General features: G+C 42.8%; 1 protein-coding gene across 11 annotated transcripts in view; it reads right to left on the reverse strand.

The window, feature by feature from the left end:
* Positions 1-25,763, reverse strand: part of FARS2 (phenylalanyl-tRNA synthetase 2, mitochondrial) — a 471,129-nt gene that overhangs the window by 113,907 nt on the left and 331,459 nt on the right. For 3 of the 11 annotated variants that reach the window (XM_081827732.1, XM_081827730.1, XM_081827731.1), the window contains one exon: positions 19,698-19,769. The exons of 6 other annotated variants lie outside the window; for them this stretch is intronic. In XM_081827732.1, coding sequence (XP_081683858.1) covers positions 19,698-19,769 — 72 coding nt within the window. Of the gene's footprint in view, positions 1-16,306; positions 17,186-19,697; positions 19,770-22,430; positions 23,098-25,763 lie in introns of those variants that run through there. 2 more of the 11 variants (XM_081827734.1, XM_081827733.1) reach the window with 2 other exon arrangements.

Genomic DNA, 25,763 nt, shown 5'->3' on the forward strand with positions numbered 1-25,763 from the left:
AGTGTGGTCTGGCTGAAGAGTGTTCTTTCCCATTTCGAAAGGCCTTCATGCAATATGGTGTATGCGTGTGACAGAGGGAGGAGGGGCCTGGGGGGCTGGGGGATGGGGGTAGGAGTACGAGACAGATAAAATCAAATTTGGACAAATAAAGGAAGGTTCCACTTTTCACAGCCAGAGTGGTGGGAAAAAATGCATATCTGCTATAAACCCATTTTTCTTTTTATTTTAGAGAGAGAGAGCGGGGGGGGGGAGGGCAGAGAGAGGAGAGAGACTCTCAGGCAGACTCCCTGCTGAGTGCAGAGCCCCATGCGGGGCTGGATCCCACAACCCTGAGATCATGACCGAGCTGAATCCAAGAGTCGGACGCCCAACTCACTGCATCACCCAGGCGCCCCTATAAACCCTTTACGAAGAATACAATGGAATATCTGCAAAAATCTCAATTTGTAGTTCACATTTCCTCTGTAATTGTTAACTGCCAACAGACCCACTAGTTTGCTCACCAGAGACCACCAGGGCTCCATGAACCTTATTTTACAAAACGGTGTACTCGATCTTGAGCAACATGAGAGTGGGGACCTTTCAGCAGCTAGCAGACAGTGAGCATACAACAAAAATGGGTTGAACTGAGCTGCTGTTGTTTGAGTATAGGTAAGTGTATGCCTTCCGAATCATAACACAGTATAAAAACCTTCCATCACAGGGCCTCCCAGAGGTCCATCATTCTTTGGAACCATGACACATAATCCGTAAGACCTGGCAGCTACATTTGTTTTTAACAATCGTCTGAATTTTATTAAATGAGAATTTAAGGAAAATAGTTTATTCCTCTCTAATTTCTTTTCCTTCCTTCATTCCTTCCTTCCTTCCTTCCTCCCTCCCTCCCTCTCTCCATTCCTTTCTTTAAATTTTGCCTGTGGAAGTTTTCAAGCTTGAGAAGACCTCATTTCACTTTGAAGCAAAAGGATCTCAAGAATCTTAAAAAGCCAATATCCATAAAACCAAACCAGTACATATAAAAGTTATGCCAAAGTCCCTCTAGGTAAAATTATCTGGTGTTCCCAAGGGGCAACAGTGAGGACAGTGACAGCCCAGAGGGCACACAAGAGAGAAGCCCAGCTGGGCCTTCCAGAACCCCCAGTCCATGGCAGGACTCTCCACAGGAGCCCCCTGGCTTAGGCCTCCCACCTCTCAGCATCTTAGTTCCCCAGTGTCTGGGGAACATGGTACTGCATTAAAGGGAAGAAAAAACCAAAACGTTCATCAAAAATCTTGATTAATTAAAATCCAAGTGACCAGAATCCTCAGACAAGTTTTATTTTACTCTCATTTCACTTTTAGAAGATGGCAGACTGAGCATTTCTTTTGAAACAAATAAAGACTTCTTAAATATGGATTTGGGACAGTCCAACCTTAGCCCCGAACTCCTAAACTTTTTAAGTTTTACAACAAAAACTGGCCTAAACTAATTCATGAAATCAGTGAATTACCTTTCCACAAGTTTTAGAAGTATCTGTGATCATAGCCCATTAGAAAAACATTTCAATTATCAAAGAAAGATTAAAGCTAAATTTTATCTACTTAGGCAGAAAGTACACACATCACTATAGAAAGATAAATAATAGGGATAGAAACGAAAGTTTTCTGTATTAATTTTCATTACTAAAATACTGAACTAATCAAAACATACACTTTACAGAACATTCCAATTAACTGAGTTTGAACAAAATAGATGTCATTACTTCTGCAGGCACTGTCTCCCCAAAAAGTTTGCTATTTTTTGTCAACATTAAAGAAAAATACTACTGGAAATCTTTGCTAAAGGGACACTTTAAAATACTGCTGATATCCCAATTAAAAAATATAAAAATATAAAACACAATTTCCAACAGGGAGAAAAATGTTAAAGTTCTTTAGTTGTTGTTTCTGTGCTTCCTCTTAATGAAACACTTAAAAGGGATCTACACCTTTGGCTTTCAAAAGTCCCAGATGTTTTGATACATTTCATAATTTATAGCAAAATTCCAATTTGGGGGATGTCAAGAACAACAATATAATAAAACAAAAGTCAGAAAAAGGCTAGACTAGGGTAAAAAGTAGCCAATATGAATTTAAAAATGGAATAGGAACACACATATTGCTTTATTTTGTATTTGACAAGTCACACATCTATTTCTCACCTCATTATTGCTCCCAAGATCTATTTTAATATTTATTGTGTGTGTTAATAAAAATGAGTAATGAAGAGAACTGCACTCAACCATATGCCATGAGTAACCACTAAAGCATAAAATAAGTTAATAATAAAAAGTTCTTGTTAGAACACACCAAGAATTTCAATTAGCTGTTTTATTTACCAACATTATCTTAAAGTTGACATAAAGTTAACTGCTCCCTGCTTTTAATTTATTTCATTTAATGACTATTTCTTCTTCATTTCTATTCTTCTTTTAGGGATGAAGCCGGAGGAAAAGCAAAGGAAAGGTATTGCCAGCATCATGACCGTCGATTCTTGGTACCAGCCTTGAAAACAACTGAGAGAGAACTTGACATTCTGGTTTCTGAAGTGTCATAAGAATCCTCTACTCTGCACCTGTCCAGAGTTGTGGTGCAGGGTGTCCCTGGTCCCAGTAAGAGCCAATACGAAGGCCTGAGCACATGCCTTCCTATTCACAGTCATGCTTTATATTCCTAATGAGATAAGGGGAATCTTCATCTGCGTGCTTCCGCAACTGACACGTGCCCCCCCCCCCGCTGCCCCCCGCAAGGCTCCGCAGGGCTCAGCCCGCAGAGTGCCGTGCTCAGAGGCGGCGGTGACTTACGGCGCTCAGGCAGACCCCGCTAATGCCAGGATTCCACGTGTACCACCAGTGGCCTTTCCAGAAAGAGGCACACGCAGGCCTCTAACTCTCCAAGGGCTGCTAGGAGCAGAGCCCAGGTAATCCCGATGAATTAGAGGATCCCGTGCCTCCCCGTCGCCAGGCCCACCGCGACGGCAAGCTCGTCCCAGACTGGCAGTCCATTTGTCTGCCACAGCCCAGCAAATCCCACAGATCCTCTGAGCCTCCGAGGGAGGCTTTTCAGACCCTGAATCTTATTTAATGTTCACACGGAAAAAGCAACTGCTGCTTGCTGTGCCCATAAAATTCTTGGTGAAAATTAACACCTTGCTCATATAAAAGCGGAAAGGAAAGTACTTATCTCTTTGGGGGCCATTTGGGAAAGAAAACAATCTACCCAGAAGCAAGATTCTGTCAGGCACTGCGGTGCCAGGGGTCTGTTCTGCAGCCGCTGGCTGGGCAGGCAGAAAAGCCTTGTAGATGCTGTCCTCGTTTCATTAGGGGAGGGATCAAAGAGGATCTTTATTTGATTCTGTCCCCAAAGCCAGGTGTCTCTCACGTATGTGTCACCCATCACAAGTTCAGTGAGTGGAAGCAGTGACAATAAATAAAAGCAGATTATCACAGCTATTGCTACCTATTTTGAAAACGACCCCTCTGTACATAACCCTCAAAGTTACGTAAATAAAACCAAGCACGGTCTTCTTCTTATCTACCACAGTTATGATGCACAATAAAGAATAAAGTCAAAAAGGAGACATGGTAACATAATAAGGTAACCTCAGGCTGTCATCTGGGGAAGTCGAGTTTTAAATTCTATCACTCAGGAAAATACTTCACATGGACAATTTAGTAAATTAATGTATTTGGATTTCTGTGACTTGTAGCCATGGCATTTTTAAGGCCAAATTTAGATGCGTCCTAAGGTCCTAAGCTCTCCGCAGTGATTAGGGGAGACATAGACCCTGCCTGGTGGCGTCCTGATAACAGACTGGAACAGCACTTTCTCTAAAGTGTAGAATGCACTTGGGGTTCGGAGGTCAGTCCAATATAGAGTGACAATGGCACTGGGAAGGTTGTGTGGGACACGCTAATGGTGGCTGTGAATGTCACTTGGGTCCCTGTACAGCAGTGGTTCTCAAACTCAGCTATGTGACAGAATCACCTGGGAGCTTTTTAAAATCTTGGTGCAAGGCCTCACTCCAGACCTGCAAACTGGGTATCAGCAATTTTTAAAAGCTCTCCAGGTAATTCAAATGTGCTGATAAATCTGAGAACCAGTACTATGGACAAGTGCTCTTCACACTTGAATATGCGCACGAGTCCCCTGGATCTCGTTAAAGACGCAGATTCTGATTCAGTAGGTCTGGGGTGGACCCTGAGACTCTGCATTTTAACCAGACCCCAGGGGATGCTGCTGGGCTAGTTGAAGGAGCAAAATCGTAGACAATGGTAAACCACCAAAAACCTCTGCGAGGGAGTGATGTAACCACAGCTGAGCTTTCTAAAGATCAATCAAGCATCCTTTAGTGTAAGTAGACTTCAGGGGAGGGAATGGGACAGGAGACCAGTAAGGAAGCTACTAAAGGAGAAGGGATAGGTACAGGGGAGTCTCAAGGAATCTTGGTAGCAGGCTCACTGCGGGGAAGCAACCCTACCTTCCTCAATGCCACCTGCAGGGTTGTTGCTAAGGGGTATGCCTGTAACAGGCCCTACAAGGATCTAAAAGATCCTTTGATCTTTTGAGGGTTATGTACAGAGGGGTCGTACAACTGCAGTCTACTTTGGTATGTGGTCCTTCCCGGCAGTCTGAGTAACTGGAATGAACAGCATGGGTGAGAATGCCAGGGCCTGTGACTTCTCCTTGTGGAAAAGACTCCTTGTTCCCCTATTACTTCTCCTCTCTGCTAGGCACATGGGGGACTTGCTCGTGTTTGCCCCCTGCAGTTGAGAGGGCCCTGGTACCTTCTGAGCAGGCGGGGTAGGCTGAGCCTGCACTGGTCAGCACCCACCCTTCCCTCCCTGCCACCTGGCTGCCCCAGCAGCAACTGAGACAGTAGCGCCCAGCTCCCAGAAAGAGAAATACACTTCTGTCGGGTTAAGTGGCAGAGATCTTCAGGTTATCTGTTACCGAAACATGAGACTGGCCAATACGTACTGACTGATACTCTGATCGGTGGCTTCACTCCATGTAGGCCAGTCCCAGCTACCGGGCAGAGGTGATCTGAGGTTCCTAGTGGCCTGGTGAGTCTGCTGATGAACTGTCTAAGTTCCATTCAGGATTGGGGGGGATATCTCTTAAAGACCCTGGTCCCAATGACTCATGCAACCCCCAGGACTACCAGGGAAACCTCACTAGGCCCCACGTGAGAAGTGTTTCCTAAGTTCCCGAAGATTTCCTTGAAAGAAAGATGGTTCTGAAATAAGTACTCCTGGCCATGGTGTGTTTTTCTCTCTTCCCTTGTTCCTCCATTTCACAGGGAGAGAGAATCAGACGTTATCATTTGGTTTTCACCTCTGCTCTCTATTTCAGTCCAACTCTCTCAAAGCCAGTTTTCTACATCCAGAGTTTTAACTAAAGAGCATGACACAAATCTATTTTTAAGATTCAAATTATACTGGAGATGATTTTTTTAATTAAAAAAATAACTATTGCTTCTAAGTTGAAGATTTAGCTCGATATTCTTTTCAGACCTCTCACTTCACACCAAACCAAAGACAGTTCAGAGGGCTCTAATGTCACTCAGCTAAACCTCACCCTGAAATTAGATATTTGAAGTCTGCAAATGAATGTAAAACAGGTTGTGTGTGAGCACAATATTAAAATAATGACCTGAAACCACTTCAAAGGCGAATCACCAACTTTAGTGGTAGCTCATGATTTTGTCTTTATTTACTGAAAGTCATACTTATTGCTCAAGTGGATAATGAGCAACGTCCTTGGAAAATATTCTTGCATCAGACAGTTATCAGGAAGAGCATGGCGTTGGGGACTCAAGATAAATATTTTTAAATTACTGAATAAACTGGACCCAAATTTCTCATTTGGACAATGGAGTTAAGTGTCTTTTCATCTCCATAGTTTTCTGGCATGCTGGTTTAGGATTCCCTTCAGTGGGGGATGTGAGGCTATCTTGGCTGGGAATATGAGTACTTTTCAAAGAAGGCTTTTAGTTCTTCTCTCAAAGTCTCAGATAGCCTCTCATTCCCCACGCATCAGTCTGTTTCCTTTACCTCTCACATAATGCAATTCAAAAGAAATTTCTAAACTCATTCTAATCCATCAGTTCAGCCATTCATTTGTTTTTTTTTGCTGAAACATAATCTTGTAATTGTCATCTGTGTCTACATTTACAGCCCATTAAAAATAAAGCCCATGTGAAATCTTAATTTTTTGTCTTTGGTAAATAGGAGAAAAGGCATTAAAATATATGAAATTGGAAACTGTCCTGTCCCCAAAACTATTTTTTCCTATTTCTACTAGACTGAAAAACCCACCTAGCTGGAGAAACTTGTTCCCAAGAGATTCTTGTCAGTTTTGCTAAAATTTTTATTACCTTTATTGTTTATTAAATCACTGATATCTGTTCTCTGTGGTTGGGTAAGTTCTATCTGTCAACACGGGATGATCCACTTATATAGCCTGCATCTTGCAAATAGGGCCTAATAAATGAATGTCTTCCACACTGGATTTTTAAAAATTATTATTTTATCATAAAAATAATATATGCTAATAGTAAAAATTTTGAATTATACAAAAGGGGGTATGAACTAAAGAGAAAAGATATCCCCAATTCTAGTCCCCTGCTGTAGAGGTTTCCTTTGTATCTTTTTAGATATTATCTATCCACACTGTGAATTGTGTAAGACTGTTGAATCACAGACCTGTACCTCTGAAACAAATAATACATCATATGTTAAAAAAAAAAGATAGACGATAGCAGGAAGGGAAGAATGAAGGGGGAGAAATCGGAGGGGGAGACGAACCATGAGAGGCTATGGACTCTGAGAAACAAACTGAGGGTTCTAGAGGGGAGGGGCGTGGGGGGATGGGTTAGCCTGGTGGTGGGGATTAAAGAGGGCACGCTCTGCGTGGAGCACTGGGTGTTATACGCAAACAATGAATCATGGGACACTGCATCAAGGACTAATGATGTAATGTATGGTGATTAACATAATAAAAAAATATTATCTATGCACAAAAACACATACATGTTTATAAAAACAGAGAATGAAATCATCTGTAGAATGCTCTTTCAATATATCTTGTTCATCTTTTCTTATTATTGGATATAACTGTTTATGACTACTAGCATTCTGTAGTATAAACATTCTAAAATTTATTTACTCAGTCTTCAATTGAAGAACAGTTTGGGGCATTATATCAAATGATGCAATGAACATACTGGCACGTACATATTTAAATACCTGTATTAAGATATTTGTGGGATATCTAAATTCTGGGTCAAAGTATGCATATTTTCATATATTTGGTATTTATAATGAAAACTGCCTTCCAGAAGAATTGTACCGATCTGTATTTTGCAAATCATGTAGATGGATAAGCACCTGTTATCCTATACATTTGACAGCACTGAGTATTATCAACTTTCAGGATCTCTGTCAATACAACAACTGAAAAAGTGTAAGTCACAGTTATTAATTTATATTTCCCTTAATCATCAGTGAGGCTGAGCACACTATACACACACTAGTAAACTGATGTTTATTAGCAGTCTGTATTTCTCACTCACACTGACTTGTAAGAGCTCTTTCTTATATTAAGAAAATGGGTCTTTTATCATGGGGTGGCAATTCCAGCCCTCCTCCCCCTTGCCTTGTTTGTTATATGTTCCTTGATCCAGTTTTTGGGTATATTTTGTTAAGCTGAAGTTTTACATTTTTATGTGGATAAATTCATCCCTCTTTTTCTTGATGGCTTCTGAGTTTTCTAGTAGGTTTATTGTCCAAGAAAGGAAGAACTGCTTCTCATTTAACCTCAGAAAGTAGCTGAAGAGGCTGGTTCCATTACTTACATACCTTGTGACCTTCTGCAAATTACTCATTTTCCTAGAATCTCAATCTCCTCATCTGTAAAATTAGGACAATAAAAGCTACCTTGCAGGATTATTGTGAAGACCAAATAAAATAATGTAAGTGGTGACTCAGTGCATAGCAAATAGGGAGTGTTCCATAAATGGCAGCCTTGCTTCCCCTAGATTTTAGCCAGCATCATCACTTAGCTCTAGGTGGTGAGCGCTACACCCGTGGTGAATTCACAGTTCCCTGGGAGGCACAGAGAGGGCTGGGGGTCACAGCACAGCACCCAGGGGCCCAGCACCTGGCTTGCTGGGGTGCTGCTATGTTGTGTAATTTCCCATGTAACACCAGAAATTCTTAGCACGGTTCTTAGAGCACCCTGGGATCTAAAAGTTTTTGAGCATTTCATTTGGTGATCTGTGCTCACCAAAACAGCTCAGGACAAACACCAGTGATGACACACAGGCATACTGCTTTTGGGTAAGAGTGACGTCTTTACCTTAATTTTCATGAGAACGAAGGGAAGAAACTGCTCCAGAGCAAGGAACAGAATTGAAACAAGAAATTAAAAGTATAAAAACTTGCATGGTGTTTCACATCATCCTCTTACATTAAATGAGAATTCATAAGCACCATACAAGTTGACAATCCCCTTTATAATATGAAGAGAAACACGTATGTACGTCTAATTGAAGGTATTTGCTACACATTCATGTTCCGTCTCCTATCTGATTTTATTTCTACAGCTAAATAGATCAAGAAAACCAAAAATTTCTTCAAAGAACTCAATTATTTAATATGCTTCTTACTTTAAGGAATATCGAATCCTAAGCAATTTTTATAAGAAGGAATTTATTTTTCCTCTACACCCTGAGCACGGTAACATCATGATTATTCAAGCAAAAAGCGAGCCTAGATCTCAGGTGTCACGACCTAATTGTTCAGAGTGGCAGTTGCTCTTTGGGTTCAATTTTAATTTTTAAGTACCTAGAAAATACTTGGGTCGATTATCTACTGTTAACTCAGCACTCACATCTATCGCTCCGGCGCCAGGCCTACCAACCCTGATCTTAGTATCTGCCAGGAAAACTACAAGATTAGTCATATTCTACAAACACATTTGCAGATGTGTTTTAGCCAGAGAACCCAACTCATTCATTTCCTACAGAAATCTGTGCACGGAGTGCGGCGCACTCATTTCCTCAAGTGGCAGCAATGACATCTTCCATCCTACATGTGCTTCTTCCAATGTGACCTTGAAGGTTCTTCCTTTGCGAGGTGCAGGCTATGTCCTCTCCTCCTGAAACCTGATGGCTTCTGTGACCATTTCCACCAACAGAAGGTAGCAGGAGTGATGTGATGTGACTTCCGAGACTAGGTCACAAAAACAGTGCGGCTTCCCAGTGCTCACTGCCATAGCTTCTCTTAGAGCCACCAGCCCCCATCTATAAGGAGCTCAGATCCAGAGGCGACTGTGCTGAGAAAGCTCCCGCCCCGTGCTCTCCAGCCCAAATGCCACCAAGTCCTCGCCAGTGTCTGCTGCCAGCCTCACTCCACCCCGCGTCCAGCCGCTCGCTGTCTTCGAGGCTTCTCAGATAAGGCAGGCCCCGGCATCGAGAGCAGTGACAAGGATCTGCGCGCCTAATAGTCGGCGCTTTGTGTCACAAAGTTTGGGGGCAGTTTGTTACCTGGCAATAAATAACAGATTTTCATCCTAGGTTTACTTAAAAACAGGCTATCTTGCAACTGCTGAGGATAAATGATTCCCCAAAGCGCTGCAAAACTTCTGCGGGAACAATGTGAACAGATTAGCCACCTTGCCCATTAATATCCTGCTAAACAGCCACATGTTGGGAAGCAGCCAGCCATTTAGCTGTGACTCTCAACGTAAACACCAAACGATGGATTCCCCATCAATCGTCAGGCTGCTCAAAGATTAGTGGGGAAGGGGCAAATCTGGCGAGGGTTTTCCAAAAAGAAAATAAAATATTTAGACCATTTTGTCAGTTGCTCTTCAGACGCCGCATTTTTCTCTGTCACTGGTTCCAGCTGATTTGACAGATGCTTCTGTGGCTCTTTAAGCTGAAAACCATTTATCCTGAGAACATAGAGACAAATGCCAGACTGGATCTAATCTATGGAAAAGTAAACTCATAGGATGGTACTGTGTCCAGAGAGTATAATGCTACCTTACTATTATTGTTGTTTTTTAATTTTTAATTTAATTATTTTTAAAGATTTTATTTATTTATTTGACAGAGAGAGAGAGAGAACGCACACAAGCCGGGGTAGGGGCAGAGGTAGAGGGAGAAGCAGGCTTCCCGCCGAGCAGGGAGCCCCATATGGGGCTCGATTCCAGGAAGCTGGGATCATGACCTGAGCCAAAGGGAGACACTTAACCAACTGAGCCCCCCAGGCACCCCACTATTATTGTTAATACTTATTTTGCAAAACAGATGAGATACAAATTCTCTGACACAGGGTATAAAATAAAACTCTGGATGGAAAACAGGAAATACAGTATTGATTAACCTGAATTTATACGGATCCTCACTTCTGGTGGCAAAGAAGGGGGGAGGGTAGAATAAAGAGCTTCATCCCCATGACGCCTGGGGCGGTAGCGATCTGGTAGGACTGGTGATAGTACCACGCAGTTGGTCTTTATGACATGTTTAAACATCTGGACCAGCATACAAGGCGTGAATGCAAAATAGCCATACACACGTCATATTCCACGTATTCATGTGGCATTAACTCAATATATTAGGATATATACATTTTCACGTCAGGATCCATTAGAGAAGATTTGGGGGGTACATTATAAAAATGATTTATTTAGCATTCCCCTGCCTCATTAGCAGTAAACAGATTAAGCTTTCTAACCATTACGCATTACATTTTTTAAGCCTACTAGCTTTGCATGTGTATTTTATTTCCATCTAAGGTTTAGGAAAACGTCCTTATCAAAGTAAATTCTGAACAAAACTTCAATGACTGCCCAGCTCAGGGTATGGTGCAGAGTGCTTAGCCAATAGCTTTCGACGGACAGAAGAAGAAACTTGAGGCCAAAAGAGTTTACACGGCTTGCCAAGGGATACACCGATGCCTAGTTATTATTTTAAAAGATGAATGGAGATCAATTTTCAATAGCATGAAAGGTTCATGGAGACAAGCCTGTTATCACCAACGATATGAAATCTGCCTGACTTCCGCAGACATCTTCTGAGCACCCACTACGGACCAGGCCCTGTGCTCGGTGACTCAGGAAAAACAGAATCACCTCTCACCTCGCTGTTCATCCCCATCTTCCTCAGGCAGGCTTCCAGATGCTATAAATTCAGCTCAGGTTCATTTTTACCATTTTACATGGGAATCCCGAGCTCGCAGAAAGTGATCTATCTACTTACTGAGTGGTGCCATAGGAAGTATATTCTAAAGTTCTTCATTCTAATTAATAGTCTCTGTTCCATCTGGCTAGGAAGGTTTTCTCACCTCAAAATATGGGAAAATATTGTCAAGGCAACTAGATCTGAACGGGATGTAAGAGACCCACTATCAACCTTGTCTGGGAAGCCTTTGTACGTGACCTCACGACAGTCCTGGGCACGGCCTGGAGAGGCCAGTCCAAGGGCGGGTACAGCATGCTCCTCTTAGCCTCATGTGCCCTGTAACCAAAGCCTCAGATGCTTTATTCACTACAGGCAGAATCTAAAATGCCCTTCCCAGTCCAGAGAGTCTCTCTAGCTTAAACTGCTCCCCAAACTAAGTTCTCCCTACTTTCTCTATGGCAGTCTGGCAGGCTACTGGAAATGTCATTCTTTACACAGTACTCACACTTCAAGGTCAGTTAGCTCTGGATTAAAGCTACCCTATTACAATACTTTGAGGGTGTTACAAAGAGGCCTACCTGTTTACCTCAATTGTTACAATCTGGGCTGGTTGGAAGGGTTGGACAGACAGTTCTGAAGCCGGCGACTGGGTCTGGGCCAGAGACAGAGAGAGGCTTACAGAAACTGAAGGGGGAATTTCACCTCCTGTACCTGGCTCACAAATAATGGATCTTTTATGCAAAAGCAATTACATATATGAGGAAGAAAGCTTTCCCCCGAAATGGCAGAAGTGAAAAAAAGCTATTGATTGGTTTTGTCCCCAAACAATAGGACCACTTCTCTTTAGCTCTCAGCCTGCATTCTGGATGGCTCTGCCCCTGCCCTTGGCTGTGAAATGCCTCCTGAGCTAGCCTGCTCCCAGCCTCCATGGGCTGTCCGCCATGCTTCTGTGCACACTCAATGTCACTTGAGTTCACCTGCTTCTCACCGTCATCAGTCTCCACGAACCCCATAGTGTTTTGGGTGAAGGATTCTGAGTTTCCTCACTTCGAGAAGAGAAATCATAAAAGAAAATTGTTTTCTGGCTCCACTTACTTTTTTTTTATTTGCTTACATTTTCTCCTAGCTGGTGAGTGGGCAATTTGAATGACTTTACAAGTTTGAACAGATCCCTAGGAGTCAAAGAAACCTGTCTTAATAGACTCCTTAAGAGATACAATAGAATTAGGCTTCTGTTAGCAAGAAAAACATCTAATCCTTTAGAATAGCTCCCTCAATTGTCCTTTCAATACCCATTCCACCTCTCCATTCACTGTAGAAGATGTCCTCTTGAGGTGACAGGTGCCGGGACTCCTCAAGATGGTATTTAAAAGGGAGAAAGTAAAGAAGTTTGCTGATTAGGCCCATTAAGCAGTGCTCGGAGGGGAGAAGTCAGCTTCTTGTTGTGGCTTCTCATTTATATGGCTGGCTTAATCTAGGGTAAGGCTGATGGAAACGGCCCCTGGAAACAAACACAGGAGGGCAGGGATAATGAAAACCAACCAAGCACCTCCGTTGGCAAGAGTCCTCAGAGAACGAAATGCAAATTTAATTTTTTAGATACTCAGGGATACATCAGAATATGCCTTTGTTTCGCTCTTGAAGGGGATCTTGCTCAGCCGTTTGTTCTGAGGACTGGTGAACAGTGCTTGGCTCGTGCTGGGAGTGCAGCAGGTGGGGGCGGTGGGCCAGGGATGAATCGGGGGCTGGATAGACATCCGGCATATCAGAGGCAATCCTCTGTTGACTTGTGCTTTCACACATGCTCCAGGTCACGATTCTGAACAGGAATGCTCATTATACGGGAGTGCAGGTAACAATACTGACACGACTATGCGCCTGTGTTGAACTTTAAACAGCTTACAGACCTCTAAAAGCTCTGGAGACCAGGCAGATGTACAGGAAACTGTAATTCTGAGAGGTGACATGATGTGTCCCTTGGAGCAGAGGCAGGCCAGACTCAGGTTTCTGGGCTCCTATGCTGGAGGGCTCTCCACTATCCCGTGAAGCCCTTTTCCTACGGCGAAGATACCGCCATGGGATTCTGGGAATTAGCAGCGGCTTCCAGACTGACCTGGATCAGATCTAGGTAATTTTTTCACTAAGAAATAATAGAACCTAGGGGCGCCTGGGTGGCTCAGTCGGTTAAGCGACTGCCTTCGGCTCGGGTCATGATCCTGGAGTCCCGGGATCGAGTCCCACATCGGGCACCCTGCTCAGCAGCGGGTCTGCTTCTCCCTCTGACCCTCTCCCCTCTCGTACTCTCTGTCTCTCATTCTCTCTCTCAAATAAATAAATAAAATCTTTAAAAAAAAAAAAAGAAATAATAGAACCTATTCCTTCTCCCTTCTAGCAAATGTCCTCACCATTTACCTGGTGACTCGATCCCGAGCTTAGGAGCGATCCTCGTCTCCCGATTCATCCTCGTGCCCATGTCAGCACGTCAGACATGCAGTGCCTTCAGAACAGGGCCTCGTTCCACGCCTCTGCCAGCCTCCCAGGCTAAGCCCCCCTGACCTTTCATCTGGATGGCTGAACCCCTAGCTGGTCCTCTGCTTCTCCTCTGCCTGACAGTACGCTCTCTACCGAGAAGAGGTAACTGTGTTCACATTCCTTAAGACCCGCCATCACAGGGGCGCCTGGGTGGCTCAGTCGGTTGAGCATCTGACTCTTGGTTTCGGCTCAGGTCATGATCTCAGGGTTGTGGGATAGAGCCCCACATCAGGCTCTGTGCTCAATGCAGAGGCTGCTTAAAATTCTCTCTCTGTCCCTCACCTTCTGCCCCTCCCCTCACACTCTCTCTTTCTCTCTCAAATAAATAAATAAATCTTTAAAAAAAACAACAACTTGCCATCACACTTAGAAAAGTTCCCGTGTTGTAGCCCAGAGTTCCCAGCCTCACTGGCTTCTCTGAACTCATTTCGTCTCACAAACATACCAGATGTGTTCTTGCCTCAGTGCCTTGGCGTATCCTCCTCCAGACTTTGCATGGTTGCTCCTTTACTTCCCTGTTTTCTCAGCAGGATCTTTCCTGACTCTCCTGAAAAGAACCTACTGTTTTCCACTTCACTGTCTCTGTACCCTAAACTCGCCTTTACTGCTGGTATCGCTACTTGAAATCACACTGCTAGTGACCTTGTTTACTGTCCTTCCCAAGAGCCTGGAAGCCCCGTGAGGACAGAGCCTTGTCATCGTGTATTGCCCACACCTGAAGAGAACCTGGTACACATCCGCTGAGCGCATGTGTGAAAGAATAAGGCGCAGCAGAGGGGAGAAAAGCCGCATCTGGCCCACTGAGGACTAAACAGGTATCAGAGTCCAGCAGGATAAGTTCTACCCGGATCCAGTGTGGAACAGAAAGCTATTATTAAGGGCCCCCTTTAGATATGGTCAACACTGCCCACAGTAACATCTACAACGATGAATTCCACCACCCTCCCTGACATTTCTTTAGCGTCTCACATATTACAGAACCACATTTTAAAAAGAGACAGGCCCGGCATGGTGTCAGGCATATTGCAGGTGTCCAGGGAACATTCACGGCTGAATTTTAAAAATTTCTGTCATCCGCCATCAAATTAATTATTTTCATTTCCCCATGTTTCCTCTATTCCTTCCAAAATACAAGTATCTATTTTTACACTTTTGTAACCATATATAGACACTGATTTGTTTCCTATCTTACATTTTTTTAACACTTTTTGATGCTGCAACCCAGTCTTTGTAATTTTTTTTTTTTTTAAAGATTTTATGTATTTGACAGACACAGCGAGAGAGGGAACACAAGCAGAGGGAGTGGGAGAGGGAGAAACAGGCTTCCCGCGGAGCAGGGAGCCCGATGCGGGGCTTGATCCCAGGACCCTGGGATCATGACCTGAGCCGAAGGCAGGCGCTCAACGACTGAGCCACCCAGGCGCCCCCCCCAGTCTTTGTAATTTTTAACGACTCTGTAATATTCCTCCAAGGTGACGTACATACTGTATAATTTACCTAGCCTCTTTGGGGCATGTGGCTACTGGAAGTTCACTGAAAGTAAAGATGCCACACAAATCGAGGTGATATCAGCGGTGTTCTTTCAGCAGAACCCAAACCACATTCTGACCAGGGCTGACTACTCCATGATGTCCAGCACGGAGCAGCCCCAATTCTGACTCTATCGCAAGTTTATTGGAGCAAACTTGAGATTGTTGTCAGAAAGCTCCAAATCACTGCACAAATTATTTATGAACGAATGACTTCAACCACTGGCCAAATGCAGCCAGCCTCAGGAAAAGGCACCAAAGGAGGGAGGGAGGGAGGGAGGAAGCCAGAGGAGGAAGAGGTGGCCGCTGTAAGGGAGCTTCTGGAAAGACTTTAATAAAGGCGCCAGTCAGAGCCTGTTTTATTTCTCTGCTTCCTTGCGAAAACAGTCAACAGTTTGTTGGGGGGATGAATCAGCCAAAGTCAGAGAGGGAAGAAAGGGCTTGCATATCCTGAGGATTTTCCCATCTTGCATTGTTAAAATGCTTGATAAGCTGCTATAAAGGTGTGCAGTTTTCTTCTTTTTCCTCCTTAAGTAACTCTTCTCTGCTCTTGGTTTACAAGGGAAATAGTCACAGGCAGTAATTTGGGAAGTAGGGGAAAGCATAGAGAAGAAAATACCAATCATCCATCATCCCGTGAGCCAGGGCTGGCCACGGACACCTGCGCTTCTCCTGCTCTCCCTGGTGGAGGCATAAATCTTCCTCAAGGAAGGTTTTACAACACATATTCTACTCTTTACCCTTTAAACCTATTATATTGTGAACCTCTCTTCAAGGTCTGTAACAATTCTTTAAGATAACACGGAGCTGAATATGTGCAAAATAGTTCTTTATCCAGATGAGGAAAGCACAATTGATTTGTTTCTCTGTGGGGAACATACAGGTTGTTTCCAAAATTTCTTGTAAATAATCATGCAGAACTCTTTGAATTCTTCTCAAATGAATTCCTTAGGGCAGGTTTTTTGTTTTTTTTTTAACTGAAGTATAGTTAACACACAATGTTACACTAGTTTCAGGTGGATCTAGGAGTACCCGTTGAATTTTCTAGAAGCATAATAAAAAGGTAATAATAAATCATCTCCACATAAGCTGACTGTGGTGATGATAGCAGAAAGACCAGACAGAGCAGTGAACCCGAGAGTAGCTGTGTGGGAAATACAGGGAGGACCGCTTTGCTCTTTAACTCTGGTTTACCGTAATTCTCATTTAACACTTTTGTTTGGTCCACCTTGCTATCATTGATAGGGATACCTATCCGAAATCTTTTTCACTGTGACCCTGTGGATAAAAAATGGTGGGGGATATCTGGACAAGCTAGTGGTTCAGAAAACTACATAACCCATGGCCACTTTGACCATCAGATTTATAGTCTTATTTTCCTGGTTACAAGTCTCCCTGTTAGGAAGGGCATCTTTGCTCAAGGTTGTGGATTGAGATACAGCTTGGCCTACATTTACACAATGTCCAGGCCCACGCAAGTGCTCTGACGTCACTGAGTCTCAGCACCTGAGCTACACTAATGGCAGCCACCAGAGTTCATTGAAATCAAAATTTCATTCTGGAGCAGAAAGATATAGTTCCTGTTAACTTTCACCTAGATGCAGCTGTTTCCACATTGGGTTTGAGGATAAAATTCTGCTTTAGAGAGAGAAGAATTCTGTAGTATGGGGAAACATTTTAATCAACTTATTATTGTTACCATGAACAGGGAAGTTGAAACAGAGGAAGCTGAACCACTCTACATAGTTAAGTAATTAAGGATATCCCCATCGGGGACTGTAATGAAAGAAACTGATTTGTGCGGGTGTCCTTGGGTCAGGCCAAAGAGATGGGAGTTTAGGGAAGACCAGGCACCAGAGGGAAGCCAGGAAATGATAAATTTCCTCTAAAGAGACCACTGCTTCCTGGCGTTCGTCTAGAAACAAGACAAGAGATGGCGAGTAAGTGATTCACTGTGGTGACAAATCAATGATGCACTGTTACAACTGTGATGCAGAAATCCAGTTCTAGTTTCTTCTCCATTATTTCCAATCTCTTGCAAGTTACTGTACCACTTAGGGCATCCGGAGGAATAAAAGGGGGCGGGGGTGGAGTGATCAATGTCATGAAGTCAACAACCTGCGGACTGTTGCCAAGATGGTAGGGGTGATGGAGAAAAGGTCCAGAAAGAAGAGCTAGAGGATGACATAAATATACTCCCATGAGATCTGGAGAAACTCAACTGCACATGTCGGTTACGTAGGGCTGAATATTTTTGTTTGGATTTTAAAGGCAAGGGTAAGAGAAGGCTTGCAACCCAAGGGCATATTTGGTTATAACTTTATTCCAGAGGCTGGTGATCACTCATTTTGAGGACCCAGTTTTAATGTCTGGCAGATATGGTCTCTAAGGATATAGAGGGTATCACCCCTAAAAAGGCATAGCCTGAAGGAAGTATTAGAAAGTAAAAGGCTTGCTTTCTCCTCTGTTTTCTGGCTTTCCACAGAAGGTCAGTTGCAGCATGTCATCCTTCACCAGCAAGAAAATCTGAGACGATTTCCTAAGGACAGGCCACCGGCAGGATGTTCCTAGAGCTTGGCTTACTATTCCAACCACAGATCAGTGTATTTCAGACACTCCTTCTAATCCAAGGGGCGCCACACTTGGGTCAAGACAAGATTGCAGCCTAATTCATTAGGATATCCGATAGACAATGGACAAAACTCAAGAAAACACATAGCAGATTTCTTTGCATCCTTGTCCTCTGCTAGAACTTTCAGGGGAGTCCTTGGGAAATTTAGAGAGCTCACTCCAAAACTTTGAGGAATGAGGGGCTGAAAACTGAAAATGAATTGTTTACAATATCCTCTTCATAATTCACAGACTTTAGCATGCACATATGAGGCTCCTTTCCTCCTAGCTTACCCATCACCCAGCTAAGGAGGTCCTTCTTTGGCATTTCTAAAGGATGTAGGAGTGAGACGTGTTTGTGGCTCCAGAGACAGTAGAAACAGTGCCCAAGCAGCCTTCCCAAAGGGCGGCTGGGTGTGACATGAGGTGACTCTCCTTCTAACATTATTTATTTAGATATTAAGAGGCTATCTCCAGTGGTGGCTCAGGGCACATAATTTATAACAAAGATTTTAAGTATAAGATCTTCTCTGATGTGGATTTAGTACCTCTAAGGGACGCCAAGTCCTGAGGGGATGACCCTTGCCAGCAGTTACCCCCCTACAGGACGGGCTTCCACTGGGTTGTGAGATTTTTCTCAAGGCACCAGTCTTAGGTTTTCTAGATCCTTCCCCTCCTCCCCTCCTCCCAAGTCTACCAAGGATGGTGACCTTCAAGAATTGATGGGAATGTTCTTTAAACCATGTACATCTGCTATGACTACAAAATAGTTTTTTTCTACTGGAAAGTAATTTATCTGAAATTAGATCTTCAGGAAATTGGGTTGGGTGTGGTAAGGGAAGATGTCAGAGGCATATTTAAAGGCTGTTTCTTTGAGAAAAAGATTTTTGACACCCAGTTGGTCAACTTTTATTCAATTTGTCTAAAAGCATATTTGCCAATCTCACTCATGAAATTTCTCTTGTTGAGTTCCCCATTTCATCCATTGCCCCTCATGTTCTCCCTTTTGTTCAGCTCAAAACCCTGGAGGCATTGACCACTGGGTACCTCTCTTAATTTTCTCTTAGTTCTACCTCGATGTATTTCACATCCAGCCACTGTTTGTAACTTTCATTATCATCATTTCATTATGATCATATCATCACCATACTCTCATTGGTGTCACTTGAATGAACTGATTGCCTGACAGACTGATTCCTTCGCTCATTCATTCTACACCCATTTTCTACGTGCCTCCTTTCTGCCGGGCACAAAATAGAATTCTGGCCTTCAGGAATTTTACCATCAAGTGGACAAAACAGACACATCAACAAACATTTCAAGTAAGTGCAAAGCAAAACTAGAAGCATAAGAAACGTATATACACTCGTATACAAGCACATGGGGGGAAGGAACGATGACTCTGGCCTTTGGCAACAGCCCTTTCTTTGTCCTTCTACCTGGGGTGGGTGCTCACTCCTCTCTGTCCTGCTCACTGGAACCAGGTTAATTTCCCAAAGCAGTGTTGCAAGGCCAATGTTACTAACAGGGATTCACCTAGCACCTGCAGGACTTCCTCACACACAGATGGACTGATTATCAAAGGCACCTGCCTGTGTCTTTTTGCTCTGGCTCTAATAATTAGGAAGTGTTCAGAACAGATCACCTAAATACTCTGTTGTTGGAGAAGTCTGGCTAACAGAATTTTATTATGTTGGCTCATTGCCAAGTTCTTAGTAGATAATATGGTGTAAAGGGGCAAAGGTGGGAAGAGAGAACTTGTTGAAAGGGAGTTAGAAGAAGGAAATGAAAGAAAGTTCAGCACAAATGTTACCTACTTTACAGCTCTCTTATGGACCAGTCCTTTTAAATTACAGTTGCTTTGATTCTCAGCATTTGCACCATGTTCATTAAAAAAAAAAAAAAAGACATATGGTTTGATAAGAATTCCTTTTGATTCACAAATTTATATAGAATTGATCATCTTTGGTTATGCATTTCAAATGTTTTTAATTAAAAGAATAACAATTCATGAAACTAATGAGGAACAATCTCAGTATGTGGGCACTTTAAATATACATATGCCTCTGAATTTAAGATAGATTTTTAAAGAACTATTTTGGTCACTCTTAAAGTAAAGCAGGGTAAAGCGATTTTGTCCGAGAGTAATAACCATCTCTTGGTTGTTCCAGGAATGACTATACTCTGTGGTTTTCTCAAATGGAATTTTCTTTGTACTAGGTAAATATTGAGACAACATTTAAGTTGGCTCGAGTCTGTCTATATTGACTTCAGGAAGCAGCAAATATCATGGGATGACACAAGAGTGAGAGAGGGAATCTTGCAGTCATTATCACCAAGGCAAGATGGCACATACATTCATATAAGGTTGACTGTAAGGATTTTCTCTTCCTAAGACAGAGTGAAAGCACAAAGTCCTATGAAGTTTGGGAGAATTTAATGGATAATTAAACAAAATGAGACTTTCACATTCAGAAATATGGCTCCATATAGAATTTTCTAAACCGCTTTGATCTTTTTCTATATAAAATCCTATTTGAATCGTTTAATGTATTATTACAAGGCACGTGGCATACATTCTACCTTAATGTGACATTGTACATGTCCTTATGGCTTAGCTCTGCTCCCTGCAACAGTTTTATGAGGATGTTATTGAGAATTTAAGCAGATCCTAAACTAGGACACCAGATTCATGTGCAATAAAGTATACTGTTCGTCTCATGATTTAAAAATGGAAGATTATATAAATGCGTATTTCTGGATATATAGCCAGCCTAATGTGTATGATATTGTTTGTATTTAACAAATGCAAAATCCAATCAAAAGAATGAGGCCCTAATATGAGAATGAAGGAGAGAAAAAGAATCAAATAAATGAACTCATCAATAGTAGATGAGTATGGAAACCCCCCATTCATGTAATGTTCCATTCAAGTGAGTTTCCTTGATCAGTGAGACTAACATCTTTATGTATCATGAAGAAAATCTTCCTGCAAACTTCAATGTACTGTGTTAATTAAACTTTTCTGTAGCAAACTTGAATCAGGTTGTTTGGACTGCTATTTTATTATTTTTTATAGGAGCCTAACCAAATTTAATAGTAGTTATCTTCATTTTAGTTTGTACTTTAAATGCCTTTCTTCAGTAAAAAAGTGAAATATCCCTTAGGTGGGAGAAAAATAATGATTTTTGCCACAGTTTCAATGTAGCATATGCCACAATTATGATCAAGATGCTGTTCAATATGTAGAGAAGGTGATTAAGAAAACACATTCTGTGATACGAAAAGGAAATGAAATTTAACTTCCTGCCGGGTATGTTAACCAATGGAAAACATGAGGAAAACAATGTTCCCTTCTGTAGGGGGTTTATGAATATGTTCAGGTTTGTTTTCTTTATCTCTGCACTTTTCACTCTGTTTTGGTGAAGATCAGCCCTTCTTTTAATGTTTTCTAACTTACTCTTGTAAAAATAAAAGAAACTTGGAAGCACAAATCCCAAACAAGGATATACTATTTAATTACTGGGTGATGCTCTTACTATGCTTCCTCTAGGATTTATCCTAATCTGACCAGTCTCTTTAACACTACAGTTGGTACAACGTGGAATGGCAGGTGACATATTCCATGACTAAACAAAGAGTTACTGTAGACAATACAGATTTCAAAACACACGCACACAGGTGTGTATGGCTTTCTGACTTCGGCAATCCTGCTAGGGTTTCACTGAAAAGGAGTATATTTTCTCTGTCTCTTAAACTCTCTTGCCATTCCTCTCCAGAGTTTCTTCCTTTGAAGAGAGCCATGGAGACTGGGGACACGTGATAACTAAATCCTTCTGCTGACTGAGAGCACACATGCCATTACCAACCACTTATTAATTATTAATAGTTACTAGTACTTATAATACTTATTAGTAAGTAGCTGGTAATGGCATGTGTGCTCCCAGTCATCTACCTATTCTACCAATCTATGTATTTGTGTCTGCAAATGTGCTATATTTTTTATTTACTCAATAGGAGAATATATGCAAGCTTATCAATACCTTCTTCACCAAATGTTGTGTTATGTTGTACCAGGCACTGTGCTTTTTATTTCTTTTCTCCCTAAAAAATGCAGATTCGAAAATATTATTTTAAGTACCCATAATAATTGGGAAATCTTAAGTAAAAAGTACAGGATAGAAGCGGTAAAAAGAGAACTAGGCTCTGGCCACAGGCCTGCCACTAGTCACTTCTTCGGACTTAGGGCATTTCCCTCTGACTGTGTTGGTCTCAACTTTTTCATTTGTATAATGAAGGACCAGGACCAGACAATCTCTTAAAAATCCCTCTGAGTACTGGGGCGCCTGGGTGGCTCAGTTGTTAAGTGTCTGCCTTTGGCTCAGGTCATGATCCCAGGATCCTGGGATCGAGCCCCGCATTGGGCTCCCTGCTCAGCGGGAGCCTGCTTCTCCCTCTCCCACTCCCCCTGCTTGTGTTCCCTCTCTCGCTGTATCTCTCTCTGTCAAATAAGTAAATAAAATCTTAAAAAAAAAAAAAAAAAAATCCCTCTGAGTACAAAATGTCACAGTTCCAAACAGGGAAGTATTTTATAACGTTGAAAACAGGTGAAAATAGTAATTCTCCCAGAACAACGATATTGATCTTATTTAGGTTACAGGAATTCCGTTGTGAGAAAAAGGAAAATATCATGCTCTCTGACCCCTGCTTAAGAATCTGAGCCCAGGCAAAAAGAAATTAGGCATTCACAGAACTGTTCTGGAACAACCATAGACATTTTATCAATGTAACATACCATAAAATGTAAAAATCATCAGATCATCACCCTGTGCCTATAGCTGCTGGTTAAGGGGAGGATGAGGATAGAAACCAGATCTCCCAGCCTGTCTATTGCTTCAGTGTGTTTCCACACTCTCCAGGGGCAAGCATCCGTGTCCCCTGTAGTTGGGCCGATTGGAACTAACATCCGACCAATAGGTTTTTCTCTTAACATAGCCATCAGACATAACAGGAAGTTGACTTTATGAGACTTTTTACAAATGGAGAAAGTTTGGGCTATTACCAATTTGGGCCAGTAGATGCAAAGAAGATAAATGGTGTGAATACGTCAACGTGCAACAATTTCTCTGATTTGTGACATCTGCTTTCCCATTTCTTTCTCTTTCTTTCTTTTTTTTTCTGAAGAGCATGCACCAGCTGGAAATAGTCATTTTAAAACTGATAAAAAAAAAAAAAACCCCAAAAGAGGACAAATGGTTTCTACGTCAGTGTTGGAATATAACACATACATAAATCTTTGGCTGGACCACCAAACCTTGGTAAAGTCTGAATTCAACATTTTGGTTAGGTTTTGGTTGACTTAAAAAGTTATATGATTAATGCATATAAATTATATACAAATGAAGACAAATATGTAAAAAAATTAAAAGATACCATAATCCTACCATCCGGACATAAGCAGTGTACACCTTGTATATTCTTCTAGTCTTCTGTGTATGCATTATATATATGTCTCTATTTATACTCATCAATGAAATCCATTCCATACGGCAGGTATATCAAGGTGTCCAAAGAGCTCCGGAGATATTTCTGTTGGCACACCTATCTGTGTACATCTGTACACTAAGGCAACCCTATTTGGGAAGCTCTGCTCTACATTTCCCGTAAGTCTGAGTTGATCTGAAATGAGCTTCATCAGCATTACAGAGCAGCTTTATTTCTTGGAAAGTACCCACGATTCTTATATCTGCCCTTCACTTCAAAAAGCTGGCACAAGTCCAGCTAGCACAAATTTGGCTAAGTTCAACACAAATGTTGGAGAGCACAGAATTCTTTACGGTCAAAGTCCCGCTTTTAAAATAAAACCATTGTGAGGGGCACCTGGGTGGCTCAGTCGGTTGAGCGACTGCCTTCGGCTCAGGTCATGATCCTGGAGTCCCGGGATCGAGTCCCGCATCGGGCTCCCTGCTCGGCAGGGAGTCTGCTTCTCCCTCTGACCCTCCCCCCTCTCATGCTCACTCTCTCTCTCATTCTCTCTTTCTCTCAAATAAATAAATAAATAAAATCTTAAAAAAAAAATAAATAAAAATAAAACCACTGTGACTGCATCCTTACTGACACGTATCTCCTCTCCCTTCTCTGGACACCTGCACCAAGTCCGGGGGAACGGAACCAAATTTGGGCCCTGAGAAGGTGTGCCGACCGAGTCCTGGATGTAGAGGGAGGCCAGCAGGGGCTGCAGGCCCCACCCGTTCACTCAGTTCCGCAATCATGGCTGGCTTCCGGAAGCCGTGCCAGGCTTTCACCTTTGATGTACAAGTGGGTTTGAAGCAGACACACAGATTGTTAGACTCATCGTGGGAAGTACGGGCTGCTGCTGTCATTGGTTGATGTTTCCTCAAGCTCCTTTAGGGTAGGAACCATATCTCTTCCGTGTTTTGTTTCTCCTCAGCGGGAAGCCCAGTTTGGGGCACACGGGAGGTGCTGGAACCCTTGGCTGGTAGACTGACTTGATGTGAAGCTGCAGTGGTGGAGGTGATAAACTTCCTGCACAGCTACGGTCTCCATAGCTCTTTGGTTATGCTCAATCGCCCTTGCTGTCCCCTAACGAATGGCTAGGGATTCTGTGCGTCATAGCGGCAGGGCCCGGAGGGGGCATTCACTGCAGTGGCTCATCTCATCCTATTACTATCACTATGCAAAGGTGTTGCTACTCCAAAGGCAAAATATGGTGCGGCCAAACTCCAAAAACAGAAAGGAACACATGTTGTCAGTGGCAACCAAACTTGGTTTCCGTCATGAATCACTGTGGCCTCATTCTGACAGGTCCAGTTGCGACCTAGCCCTGGATCACACCAAGCAGTGACTCAGCTACGTTGAGACTTCAGATGCTATTTTTAAGGGGGGAGGTGGGGAGGTGGGGGAGGTACAGAGAAGGTGCATTATGTTTTCCTGAATTTTAACAGCCTAAATGAAATCTTCGCTTTGACACCAGAATTCTGGAAAAGTTAACTGCCCCTGAAATTATGTAACCTATAGTTTACTTTTTATATCACGGCTCACCCATTAGAGTCGCAAACCATTCCCATGGCTGAAACGTGTCTGATCAAAATGGAAAAGGAGAGTTTTCAGAAGGGTCTGGGTCCAAGGGAAACAACTGTGGTGCAGTGGAAAGAACATCAGCCTGAAAGTCAGAAAGCTCGGCCGTCGTACGCTGAGTGACCCTGGGGATGACCAGGGTTAGTGGGGGAATGGTGGGGACGTGACCGGGCTTCGGGAGGCTGGGCTGGTTGTGCTCGGTGGAGGCTCGGGGGCTGTGGGTGCGGGTAGGTGCGCCTGCCCTGCTGGCTTCGCACTTTGGATGTGGTGAAGAACGCTGTACCGACCCCAGTGAGCCGGCATTAGACTCCACATACTTCAGTGCTATCCTCGTCCTCCTGTCTTCCCACTGAAGGGGCTCTGCTGTTTCTAACTCTCACACAGCCACCTACTGACTCCTGTCTCCATCCACTCATCCTCCTCTGGAGTTTCTCCAACTGCCACCTTCTCTTGAGTGATTAGAATGGCACACATGTTGCCAAAGTAGATACATGATATTTTTGTTAAAAAGTAGGACAGTGTTTTCCTCAAATCCTCATTCCTCACGATGATCGGAGTTTTGTTTCCTCTCCTGGCCCTGTTCCTGTCTTCAGGGGAACAGTCCATCTATAGCGATTCTTAACTTTTTATTCTTGGACAAAAGTGAAAGGCTCGTAAGTGTTCACCTCTGCACGCTGCTGTGGTTTCTCCCGTGTGTGTCCCCTCAGCATCTTTGGGAGACTAAGCCATCTAGCTCGGGAGAACTCTCACGAGACAGATGCTACTCTAAAAAGTGTTCTTCCAGC

This window comes from Leptonychotes weddellii, chromosome 8, assembly GCF_054177405.1.
Source record: "Leptonychotes weddellii isolate Sample4059 chromosome 8, ASM5417740v2, whole genome shotgun sequence".
NCBI lineage: Eukaryota > Metazoa > Chordata > Mammalia > Carnivora > Phocidae > Leptonychotes > Leptonychotes weddellii.